At 43.8% G+C, this 13,139-nt stretch overlaps 1 protein-coding gene across 2 annotated transcripts in view; it reads right to left on the reverse strand.

Moving 5' to 3' along the window:
* LOC121605217 (gamma-aminobutyric acid receptor subunit gamma-3) overlaps positions 1–13,139 on the reverse strand; it is a 45,485-nt gene that overhangs the window by 16,931 nt on the left and 15,415 nt on the right. The window contains exon 3 of one of the 2 annotated variants that reach the window (XM_041935041.1): positions 12,418–12,485. In XM_041935041.1, coding sequence (XP_041790975.1) covers positions 12,418–12,485 — 68 coding nt within the window. Of the gene's footprint in view, positions 1–38; positions 72–12,417; positions 12,486–13,139 lie in introns of those variants that run through there. The other variant, XM_041935042.1, reaches the window with a different exon arrangement.

The following is a 13,139-nucleotide window of genomic DNA, read 5'->3' on the forward strand; positions in this document are numbered from 1 at the left end:
AAATGGGTTTTTCACCTCAGCTGCCTCCGAGGAGCTGCTAGATTGAGGCTGTTGATTTAGAGGTACTGTATATAAATGCAGTAGAATCAAAGATACTGCAGTACAGTAGGAATAGACCCCACATGATAAATTCATTTACACCGAGGTGAAGAACAAATGATGCTTAACGCTGCATGGAAATCCTGCCTATATTGATTGCGAGAATATTGGCTGAATGGGAGCAAATCAGCCAGGTTCAAAGTCAAACCTTGAAACCTGAACATTAAAAGCTACTTTTAATGGTTTTGGAATGAGATGTTAAATAGTCACATATGGGTGTAAAGTTCAGGTATCCATGCGGCGAAGAAGAGGTGAGGAATGCGTGCAAAAAATTTAACTTGAATCAAGTTAACAGCAGACTGAAAACACAAGGTCACTTCAACTAAAAGTAAAAAAATCTTAGGTTGAAACTGAAGTTTTGGCTTTTTTATGTGTCAGTCTGTTTAAACCAGAAGAAAACTAAAAGACACCACACCAGCATTTAGACCAGTAAAAGGTCTGTGGCTAAATCAGCTCACTTAAAGTGGATTTGCTCGCGGGGGAGAAGTAATCTGCAACCTTCTGTGTTGAATTCAACTTGAACTTTGACACTTAAGTTACATAGCTGAGCAAAAGCAAACAGTCCTGACAGTGCTAACCTTTCAGAAAGGGAAGCCAGTGTAGCTTCCTAACTTAACCACCACTGCACTTCATACAGAGAGCAGTTGTCATGACTAAGGTGGCTATGGAAACGTAGATATACACATACTGTATCACACACTGCGCTTTCAGATTTGCATATCGTAGAGTAGTGGACTTCTGCACTCGCTGAGTGACTCTAGCTGCTTATTTTTCCTTCTATACTTAAATACAGCTCAGCTAACCTGCAGAGCAGTCGCTACACACTCAACTCCTGCAACAGCATACACAAGACTCAAGTTCAGTGCCATAATTTACCAGCAAAACCCACATTTTAATACCTTTGTTCATATCGTGTGATGCGAAAACATCAGATCTCCACATGAAAGTTAAATGTGTTCGTCCTGGAGAGGAACCCCGGAGCGTCTCTCCGGACTGCCTGGACCAGCAGCTGGTTCAAAAGCATCTTAGCCGACTTCACTAACGTTCAGCACCAGAGCTAAAACTTCTCTGCTCTTAGTGATTGAGTGCAGCCTTACTTTTAAAAGCCACTGTGTGCAAAGTGAAATATTTAATTCCATCATTCATCATTCTCTCCTGTCTATAAGATGTTAAGTTGGGTCACGCTGAACAGATTTATTCTTATAATGGAATATTTCCCCATCACTTTTTAAATCATGTGGACAAATGGGGATATTAGTCATTATTGAAAATCTGTGCATGGTCTAATGTTGACTCTGATATGTGGGGAATTATTCTGCCACAGTTTACCCGATGTTTAAAATGACCAGAATACAAATCAGACAGCAACAGGGCTGACTAATGGCTCAGGATGGAATAAACAGCTGCAATGTGAAGCAGCCTGGAAGAAGCCACCTACCATGATGACACCTCCGCCCTGTGCCGCCTGCAGAGGTGCAGCTTTTCATTTCTGTGAAAAGAGAGTGGAGGCATATGCCACTGGCCTTCCTCTCCCCTTATGCAAATAAGGCATTGTTAATGGTTTTTTAGAGAATTTTACGGATGAACCGGCCTCACTATGTTGTCCGAGCTGGGTAGGATATCCCTAATTACCACATTCTGTACATGCAGATTGCAGGCACAATAGTAAAATCTCATTACCAATGTTTCCTTTTATCTCCTGCAACTGCCTGTCTACAAAATGGTATCATAAGAAAGAAATATAAATGAACTTAAATAAATAAATTGCATGGTTGATGGAGGATAGTGAAAACATGCTAGACAAAAACTACCTTTTTCAAGGGCTTGGATAAAACCTCTATTTTTCAGCTCTCCAACACTTTTTAACTGAGCAGATAAGTACTTCATGTCTTTTTAACACTTCTCCTCCAACAGGTCAAGGCAGAAGTTACCCATTTTCAACATGAAATGGGCAGAACATTAACATTTGAACGCCTCTGTAAAATAAACATTTCCACAGACACAATCTGTGGTATTTTAAAGTTAGTTTAAAGTTTTCAGAATTCCAGTCCTGGCCGCTGCACCAGATACTGTAAACTAGGGCAAAGCATTCAGCTCAAGCTCCGCAAAGTGAAGCTGGCATTTTATGATTATGCAGCAAAAGGCATATAGTACATACTGTATCTGTCCTGTGCTTTGAGACGTCTTGTCATGTTCCTCTGTTGGCTCGAAGTCAGTCCTTGTGTCCTCATTAGAGGCAGCTAAAGGTCGCTTGGAACCAGGAGACAAACTTTCATCACCCACCTGGTGTGTGACCTGCTGCTTGGAGTTTTGCCTGGAAATACATATATATGCTATACGATACAACAAAACCCAAAATAAATAAACTTTGTACTTCTATTGCATCATTCATACATGAATTGTTTTGCTTCACAACAAAGAATTCACATGCACATGCATATGGAAATAAGATACAGCTAAGAATGAAAATAGAAGCATCAAAGGTCTCCAAACTCCTTTCATACAATTGCATTTGGCACTTTGAGACTTAATGGGGGGGGATTTGGAAAGTGTTTCGCTTCGTGTGCACACTCAACCAATTGGTACCTCTTGCACACAAGCGTAACAGAACCTCCCAAATTCCCACTGGACGTAGATTCACCACCGGTCTTGATTACTAGTTTAGTTATTATTGGTTAATCCTTTGAACGACACAACTCGCATACTGTGTGGCTCTTATTCACAGAATTTCATCTGCTTTGCAAAATGCTAAACTTGTCCAGCTCTCCTTTACCCTGCCGAGATAAAGACGGTATAGAAAAAAAAGGAATGGAGTTTGTTAACAGCATGCTTCACTGCCCTGGAGAAGCTTAATGTCACACATGAAACACTCGTTATTGTTGTGCATTATTTATGTTTCAGCGTTGTTACTCTGTACGATATATTCTTCAGCCTATCACACACAACCAGAGTGGTTATGAATCGCTTGTCCCTCTTCACCTCCACTCAGGTTCTGTCTTTTTCTCCAGTAACTGAAAGATGGAGCGCAGACATGAACCCAAAATCCAGATTTCCACAGATGCTAGGTTCTTGTTTTTCTGCAGTCTGAAGGTTAAAGTAGCAGTCCTACTTGTTAAAATATTTGCTGACACTTCATGCCATCGAGAAATAAAATTTTTATTTCAGTGCTGCGGCTGAGAAACATGTGAAACAAGCACGCTTTTTCATTTAGTTAGTTTCAGTTAGTTTTTTCTGGAGCGTTCGTGCTTCTGTCCTCTCAAATTTCAGTCCACCAATGTCTTGAAATAAATCATTGCTGAGAGTAGACATTTTCTTGAACAATTTTGTGTGCATGTCACACGTCTGTGGCGTGGTTCATCCTGTGGCGTGACGCTGCATCATTCGGTGTGACACTCAAAAATGTGATGGTAACGAGGCTTCGTTAGCGAGGAGTCATAAAAATCTCGATGGAACGCACGGAAAACAGCATCAGCAAGCGTTACAAGCGCTATGTTCAATTTCTAATAGGGTTTGTCAGAATTAATCTAAAATATATTGAGAGATTGAGGACTGATGTCTGACTTTGCACGATGATTAAGAAAAATAATGCAAGATGTAATGCGTTTAAACAAGGCGATGCTGGATCTCAGGATGGTAATGATACTGAACCTCAAACTCCCCTTCAGCCCGAATCCTTCCTTTTTTTGCAATTACTACACAATATCTGCCTCCATGCCTCACTCGGTCATGCATCACTCCTTCTAACAGTCTCCAGCAGCTTTGATGGTGAGTGGTGGAGCAGAGGTAGTTCAGTACATCTGCTCATTTCTCATGTCTGGAATCAAAACAGTGACACAAAGCAGTTCAAAATGAAGCCAAGGTCCTGCTGCTCAGGTACTGCCTGTCTGCAGCACTGAAGAACTCACTGAGGCTGCTCAGCACTGTGGCCACACGGGTATCATGAAAGTCATGAACACAGTAAAGATATTTTTGTAAGTTCATTACATGCTGATTGAAGCACACTAGCAGCATGTTAATATTCCACTGAGATCTGTTCTGTTTGTGGCGTTACCAAGAGCCTCATTATATGATCCTCATGCTGATGACTTCATTACCCAAATCTTCCAGCCAGAAAAATGAAAAAATTAGATGCATCACTTGGGCTTATTAAGTGAAAACATACTTTTCTTCTTGCATCCGAGTCGTCCTGTAACTAAGCTGAACCAGCTGACCCTCCCATTGAAGAAAAAAGCAATTTTCTATCACAGCAGGTATGAGCCAAACAATTACACTAAGCTGCAAATTTCAGGAACATCACAAATTAATATTGTGCTGGGAGCTAAAGAAAGGCACAGTACCAAGGATGTTGCAGTAGCCGTGCCAGCAGCTCGCTTACGCAGCGGGAAATGAAATGGCATGAATATTGTATTTCTCTGGATATCCAGTGTGCGATAGCCTGAGAGTGGGCAGCTCGCTCCGCAGGGTGAGAATAGCATCAGGGACCCCACTGGCACCAGCTTTCGTTTTGGCAGGAATTACTGGATGCCACCAGGTTGCCTTGGACACTGCATGACCCACAAGTATAAAAATAGCTTCTTTATAATAACGAGGAGGCCGCCTGCTCCGACGTAGCATACTGTTCATTTCTTATTAAAACATAGCTCAGCGTATTGTTTCTTCTGAATGGGTCATTCACAGTGTGCTTCATCATCACTGTTCCTAATGAAGGAACAATGACGGGAGAATAGACGGGTTTCCCATTTACAAACTATCCAGGACACGTGTGCAGCAGGGGGTAGGAAACACTTTGTCATCACAGCCTAATTATGGACACTGGAAGCAACCTGCTGGAAACCAGTCAAAAATACTGGTGAAAGGTGTTTTGGCGTTTTTAACACTTTAACAAACACCCCTCTCAGCCTTTCAGCTCTCGCTCGCTAACATGATAAATGGAATTTCAGTGAGAAAACAGCAACTAGTGGCAGTGATAATGACAAATAAATTGGCTATACAAGTGAGAAATGAGTGAGTGTCCCAAGACAGCAGCCAGCAGCCTGGGTTAAAAGCATACAAGTCCCCCCCACACAAGCAACGTTAGAATAATGAAAAGTAACGTTAGCATTAAAGGAGCACAATGTAAGAGTTTTAGTTAAAAACATTCAAAAATCGACTAACATTATCAACAGAATGTGCAGATGTAAAATCTTTGACATTATTCAAGATTCAAGAGTCTTTATTGTCATTGCACATGTCAATGAAATTTTCATTGCAACCCCCATGTTAGATGGTAAGAAAGATAAGACTAGAAAGAGTGAATAAAATTAAGATAACTACAATAAAATAAAATAAACCAACATGCAATAAAAAAAATATATATATTCGTGAAGCAATTAAAAATATAACAGAATGAAAATATACTTAGGCAATAAAATATACTAAACAATAAACAATAAAATATGGAAGTGAAATGTGCAAACAGAATAAAATATACAAGCAGAATAAAATATAAAATATACACAGTGAAATGTTCCGACAGAATAAAATATGCCAATGAAACTGAAATGTGCTGATATACTAAAATGTATATAATTATAGTATATGTGTGTACATAAAAGTCAAGTACACAGAAGGTGCAGGTGGAGGTAGAGGTGTAGGTGTAGGTGTAAAGTGCGGTGTGCAGTGTTCACAGTTCACACAGTCTCTCACTGCAGTGAGGGGCTGCTGGGGGTGATAGCTCTAACAGCTCTGGGGAAGAAGCTGTCCCTCAGTCTGTTAGTGGTGGTGCGGATGTTCCTGTACCGCTTTCCTGATGGAAGAGGTACAAACAGTCTGTGGCCCGGGTGGCTGGGGTCCGTGGCGATGGATCTCGCCCTCTTTCTGACCCGACCTTCATATATAGAGTCTAGGTCAGGGAGGGGGCAGCCCACGATGCCCTGTGCAGTTTTAACCACCCGTGCCAGTTGTTTCCTCTCCTGTGCCGTGCAGCTGCCATACCACACTGTCACACTGAGGCAGAGGATGCTTTCAATTGTGGCCCTGTAGAAGTTAACGAGCAACCGAGAGGAGAGTCCAGCCCGTTTCAGCTTCCTGAGGAAGAAGAGCCTTTGTTGTGCCTTCTTCACCAGGCGGGAGGTGTTCATGGACCAGGAGAGGTCAGATGTGATGTGGAGGCCCAGGAACCTGATGTTGTCCACACGCTCCACCACTTCTCCGTCCATGAGGAGGGGGGCGTGATCCGTCTTCCTGGACCTCCTGAAGTCCACAATGACCTCCTTGGTTTTCCCTGTGTTCAGCACCAGGTTGTTGGCTGAACACCACTGGGTGAGCTGGTGTATCTCCTCTCTGTAGTGGGTCTCGTTGTTATCTGAGATGAGACCCACTACTGTAGTGTCGTCCGCAAACTTCACGACTGTGTTGGTGGGGTGGATGGCAGCACAGTCGTGAGTAAACAGGGTGAAGAGGGCTGGGCTGAGCACACAACCCTGTGGCGTGCCCGTGCTGAGGACCAGAGGGGATGATGTGATGTTCCCTATTCTCACCACCTGAGGCCTGTTGGTGAGAAAGTCTCTGATCCAGTGGCACAGACCTGCTAGCTGGTCAGCGCATGTCCTCAAAGTCTTGCCTGACACCTTATCCGGTCCTGCAGCTCTGCGGGTGTTGATCCTCCTCAGGGTGGATGACACCTGGTGCTGCTGCAGGACGAGGGGCTGGTGCTGCTCCTCCAGCCGGGGTAGGTGTGTGACTTCTCTGCTGCCTGATGTGTCGAAGCGGGCAAAGAAGCTGTTCAAGGTGTCAGGCAGGGCGGGGTCGTGGCTGGTGAGCTGAGTGTTCGGCTTGTAGTCCGTTATGGTTCTGATGCCTCTCCACATGCTCTGTGGGTTGTTGTTCTTGAAGTGATCTTCAATTTTGTTTTTGTACTGGAGCTTGGCCTGCTTGATTCCTTTCTTCAGCTCTGCTCGAGCCCTGCTATAAGCCAGCCTGTCTCCAGATCTGTAGGCAGTATCCCGGGCTTTCAGCAGGGACCGCACTGTGCTGTCCAGCCATGGTTTCTGGTTGGGAAACACTGTGATGGTCTTAACAGGGAGGACAGCATCAGTGCAGAACTGAACATAAGACAATACAGATGATGTGTACTCCTCAAGGTCTGCCTCTTCTCTGAACACAGTCCAGTCTGTCAGTTCGAAGCAGTCCTGAAGTGCAGAGGAGGCCTCCTCAGTCCATATCTGTACTGTCCTGGTGGTCGGCTTTGTTCTGCAGGCCAGAGGCTTGTAGGCAGGAATGAGTTTCACGGAGATGTGGTCTGACATGCCCAGGTGTGGAGCTGCTACAGCCTTGTAAGCAGCAGGGATGTTGCAGTAAACTTGATCCAAAATGTTACTGTCTCTGGTAGGAAACTTTATGTACTTATGAAATTTGGGAAACACCGCCTTCAGTTCAACGTGATTAAAGTCCCCCGCCACAATCACGGCCGCCTCCGGGTTGTCGTTCATCTGCCCGCTGATCAGGCAGTACAGCTCCTCTAATGCTAACTTAGCATTAGCCCGCGGTGGGATGTAAGCGGCCACAATAACAATAGACGAGAGTTCTCTAACCAGCTTGAACGGTCGGCATTTCACCACCAGGTATTCCAAATCAGGAGAGCAGAACGTGCTGACGGTGCGTGTGGCTGTACACCAGGCATTGTGTACATACAGCGCCAAGCCTCCGCCTCTGCTCTTACCTGAAGCTGCAGTCCTGTCCGCCCGGAACAGAGAGCGCCCCGCTATCTCTACCGCTGCGTCCGGGATGTTGTCGTCCAGCCAGGTCTCTGTGACAACGGTAACACAGCTGTCCATCCGGCGAGAGACTATCCTTAGACGGACCTCGTCGATTTTGTTGGTGAGAGACCTGGCGTTGGTGAGGAAGAGACTGGGGAGAGCCGGTCTGTGAGGGCTAGCTTGTAGCCTAGCACGCACGCCGGCTCTCTTGCCCCGCTTTTGTTTACGGTGCCTCCTCCGTCTCCTTGGCAGCAGTGGGGGGATGGTGGTGGGCTCTGGGGTCCGTAGCAGCTCCGGTGGAATAAAGTCCAGTTTAGGGCGTGTGTGAAGTCCGAACTGTACTCCAAAGTTCCACAGTTCAGACCTGCTGTACTGTGTCAGAGCTTCCAGAAGAGAAGTAAAAGTGGAAACGAGTAAAAACAAACAAACAAAAACGTAAACACGGGAGCTGCGAGCCGCTGCGTCTGCACGCGCCACCATCTTGGAAAGATTATGTATTGTACTGCAGAGATATGTACTGAAGTTAGCATGCTAACCAGCTAGCCTCGGCCCGTCCTATCTTGTAATACCACTTTGTACCTCAAGAGGCGATAGCGAGTTGCAGTAGTCGCCCAGAGTCCAACAACACAGAGGGGGTTTTCTTGCCAGATGTGGCTCTTAGCACTCCGGGGCTGACCCCGCCGTGACCTGGCCTGCCTCTCGCTCCTCTCCCACTTCACGCCTCTCCTGTTCCCACCTGAACCCGCCGTGCCCTCATCCCTGAAGTCAGAGTCCTGGTTGGAGCCGATCTAAATCACCTCTGTGCTGTTTTTCATGTCGGCAAACTGGCCTGCGTCGGTCTCAGAGGTTTTGTTCACTTCTGGTCAGCCTGTAGCCTGGATGCTGCTCGTCCCGGTTCTGTTTCCCGGCTCCGGTTCTAGTGCCACTTCTGGTGCTGAACCCCTCTTGCTCGAGCCTGATTTGTCAGTCGTCCATCATCTATTTGTTAAATGTCAAAACTTGAGCACATATGAGTATCAGTGCTTTTGTGGCTGATTAAGGGGACACTTCCTTGTGATAAATGTTTGACTTCTACGGTGATGAAGAGCAGGACGCTGAGCTGGTGCTGTCTCTCTCTTGTGGGGACGACTTTCAGCTTTGTCCTTCACATCCAGCTTTTGATTGATTTCATGCTCTGTCCCTTGATGTGGGACTCAGCATGAACTTCACAGATTTGGAAATCAATTTGGTCAACAGTAAAACTAAGTAAATAGGACAGAGTAATCACTTGAATAAACACAGACAGAAATTAATAAACTGAGAAATAACTCTTTAATTTATTGAAACTTTACTCGTTTTGTGATCTTATTTCATCAGACTTGATTCCACATCTGCTGCTGAGATTAGATTTTCTTAAGATACTAAATGTTCAAGCAGTTTGTTAAAAAATTGCTTTCAAAATAAATGTTGGAATCAAATATATTAGTTCTAAAAATGTTTGTTTGTTAATGTACCACCAGTCATTCATAGAGGAAGAAGAGGTCCTTTTCTTCTTCTACATATAGTGCAGCATATGTGTTTAAGTGTTTATTTTGTGTGCTATTCATCAGGTACATGCTAACAACTGTTTCCAAATGTAGCATTTATTGTGATGCTGTGACATTTGAATCATAATTGACTTTGTGTTTAACGCTAATTACAAAATGTTAGCATGCTAACACACTAAACTACGACCGTGAACATGGTAAACATTATACCTGATAAACATCAGCATGGCAGCATTGTCAGTGTGAGCATGTTAGCATGCTGACATTAGCTTGAGGACACTAGCCTTGTCCTCAAGGCTTTCTGAAAGCCGCTTAGCCTGAAGTGTTTGTTGTTCTAACTTTTGCTGGACCGTGAAAAAGCTCCAGCAAAGTTCACTTCTGCGTCATCTGAACAACACTTTAAAATGAATTGATTAATCGCTTGAATTGAAGTTTCATTCGAAGTTTAAGAAACACTTGCTCGGATGACCCTGTTGGTTTTTATTTATTAATAGAAAATGCTAGCAAGGTTAATGGATGAGCAGCTCAGACATCTGATGCTCGTTTGTCTTTAAGGCAGTCTGTCCGGGACACGTATCAGGATGCCTCCTGGACACCTTGTGCGGATATTCTATGCGCGTCCAAATGAACACTCTGGTAAAGACCCAGAATATGCTACAAGGATTTCATATCCCATCTGTCCTAAGAAGGCATCAGTAGATTGTGCAGAATGGACGGGTGAACGGACAGATGAGAAGATACATTGATGTCTTGATAGTTCACTTGTTGTTTTATCCATTCAGGGATCAAGTGAGGTCCCCTTTTGTTAAAGAAGAGCACAATCTGTCATTTACCATGAATGAAAAGCTCCACTACCTTCCAGGCACTCTGTTAGCAGTGCTGCCTCTATGTTGATAAAAGACCCGGTACAATACTTTAGTGGGCCGATGAACATTAATAAGCCCGTTTCTTTTAGCTTTTTAAATTGAAATTCAAGCAACAGTTTTCCCTTTGATTGTGCTTTTGTGAGGTGAAAGTGGCCTAATTTCTTCTGAGTTTATTCCCAAAGCGAAGGGGATTAATCACAGTCTGTCTCCTGGAGAAGTCATGACACCCTGAATAATACACTGCATTGCAATTAGAAACAATACAAGTATGACAACTGATACTGTAGCTATATGAATTGTCTGACAATGGGGCTTAAAATTAGCTTGTCACATAGAGGGGGTGCCTGCATGCTTGCTGTAGTAGCACTGAATTTGCACTAAAAATGCAGTAGTACCGATTTAAATTAAACCAAATGACTGGCTCTCATGTATGCATGCTGAACACAGCAATACCAATATGAAGCACAGGACTTTGCTTGTCCTTCAGTGCCACCCTGGTGCAGAAAGACATTTGCATGCACATTGTATGACAGCCGCTCATTGGCTGCTGTTTGGTCACACACTTCCTTTTTTGTTGCTTTCAGTTTGCACAGCCTGCACAGACTGCGAGTCTGAGAGCTGGATCAAGTTTGACTCGCTAAATTCTGTCTTTTCAAAAAATAAAGTCACGAAAAGATCTGAACCCTTGTCAGCTGTCGACACAAAGTCAGTCGAGTGGCAACAATGATGACAAGATTAGAGTCCCCGCGCACCTGTGGTTCAGGCACACAGGTGGTTTCACTTAATTTGGCTGATTAGACCCTGTCAGGACTGTGTGTGGGTGTGTGCTGGATGCTTGATTGACAGCGGTGATGTTGCAAACTATATGATACACCCAACTTTAACCTGAGACAAGATTGTGTGCAGTATAGCAGGAGTTAAAGCAGATGTGCAGATGCAGCCGAGGCTGATGTGGGCTTTAGCTAAGATTTAAAACTAAATGTGAGTTGTCGTGAATTATTCATCTTTATGAAACAGAAGACAACATTTTCTACCTCATACCAACAGAGTGGACATTTTGGATGCTATCAGTCTCTATTTGTAGACATAAAAATGATATGAGCCAAATTATTTTCTCTAAAACACAGACGTCATACCAGAATATACCATCGACAGAGGTGATTCTGATCAGATTCTGTTTGTCTCAGCAGTTCTTTCAGATTGACTTTAAATCTGTTTCCCCCTTCCTCGACTGAAGACCTCCTCTCTCACTCTGTCCATCTGACGGTCGATACTCTCTGTATCCTTGTCTAAAACCTATAACTCTCCCTCCCTTGACCCTTCTTCACACACTCTCAGCTCTTAAGTATCCTAAAATCTCCTGTCTTTCACTCATCTCTTACCAATTTCTATATCCATCCTCAACTCCCTCATCTCTCTCAGGTCTGCCTCCCCAGTAAGTTAAAGCCTCTCCAGCTTCAGGCTCATGAACCGCTGTGATTTTAAAAAGGAGTATAAAGTCACACCTGTGAGACACAGCCTTTGCCAGCCCCTGATGCACACAGCAATGCCTCATAAAGATAACGTCTCTCTATTTTAAATGTGTTTCTTAAGACCACAGTGTATAATCAAAGTACCGTTAGTTAGGTTTGAGCAGGCAGAATCCGCATCCAGAGAGACTCAAATCTGTCACATCAGCAGGATATAACATTTCACTGGACAGTCAATACATTTCAGGTCAATACGCTACTGGTTTAGCGTTGCACTCCGCAAACATTGTCAGACTCGTGATAGATGCTTTAAAAAAAAAGGATCAAAATCAATGCAGCAGTCTTTTTTCAGTGACATCTTGTAGGACATTTATCAGACTTTGCACAGACTTTGTTCAGAAGCTCAGCTCATTACAGAATGCTTACTGGCTTACTGATGAACCACAAAAAGATCAGCTGAGTGATGCCGCTTTGACGACAGACTAAATCCACAGTCGTCTATTCAAATAACTCAATTTCGCCAAAATAACGACACCCTGACTTGCATCGATCAGCAGAACTCCACCTCTTCTCGCTCTCCTCAAACTGGACTCCGGACAATGCATTTCAAGGTAAAAAAAATAAATAAAAATATAGTTATATCAATGCGCATATGAGCAGTTAGTGCAAGACGACCTTCATTTGAACAGACGCACAGCTGAAATGAAAGGGATTGTCTTACCATGTTTATTGATGACACTGGTCCAATGCTGTTCACAAATATGTCGACATCTATAACTGTGGGTTTAACTGTGGGAAAACAAAAAAAAGAGCAAAAATTATTATTGATCAAGTCTTCCATTTAGGCACCATACCTGCCTCTTTTGTAAATCAAAGACAGGCAAAGTGAAGTTGGATCGATGAGACTTTGCTGTGTTGAATCCTTTGAAGAGCGAGCAGCTGCTCCTCAGGGAGCTGTGGTTGTTAATAATGATCACACATTAGTCTTCATCACATAAACTGCTTTCATAAAGCACCTCTAGAAGTGTTCTCTTGAAAGCAGCAATTATACATCCATGCATTTACAGATGGTTCGAGCTGCAGACCAGCACCATAATACAACATGCTACCAGAAGCTGCATTCAACTCCATATAGAGTATCAGGGGAGCGTCAGAGGAAGTGCAGGGAAGTCCACTCCACTGGTTCTCAATCCCACTTATCCCTGCTGGTTTTCAATCCAGCAACTAATCGTGAACTGAGTTACATCTGGGGCGCCAGATGAACGCAGTTAACTGATAAACCAGCAGTCTTTCTGTCCCTGATTGGACCGAGATGAAGCGCTGAGGTGGTCTATGTCCTGCTTCAAATTCCAATGTTTGCACTTAACCTGGAGGTAGAAGATAATGCCACGAATTAAAAAGGACGAAACACTAAACAAGGATGTGGATCAGCAGCAGAAGAGG

This window comes from Chelmon rostratus, chromosome 4, assembly GCF_017976325.1.
Source record: "Chelmon rostratus isolate fCheRos1 chromosome 4, fCheRos1.pri, whole genome shotgun sequence".
Taxonomy (NCBI): Eukaryota; Metazoa; Chordata; class Actinopteri; order Chaetodontiformes; family Chaetodontidae; genus Chelmon; species Chelmon rostratus.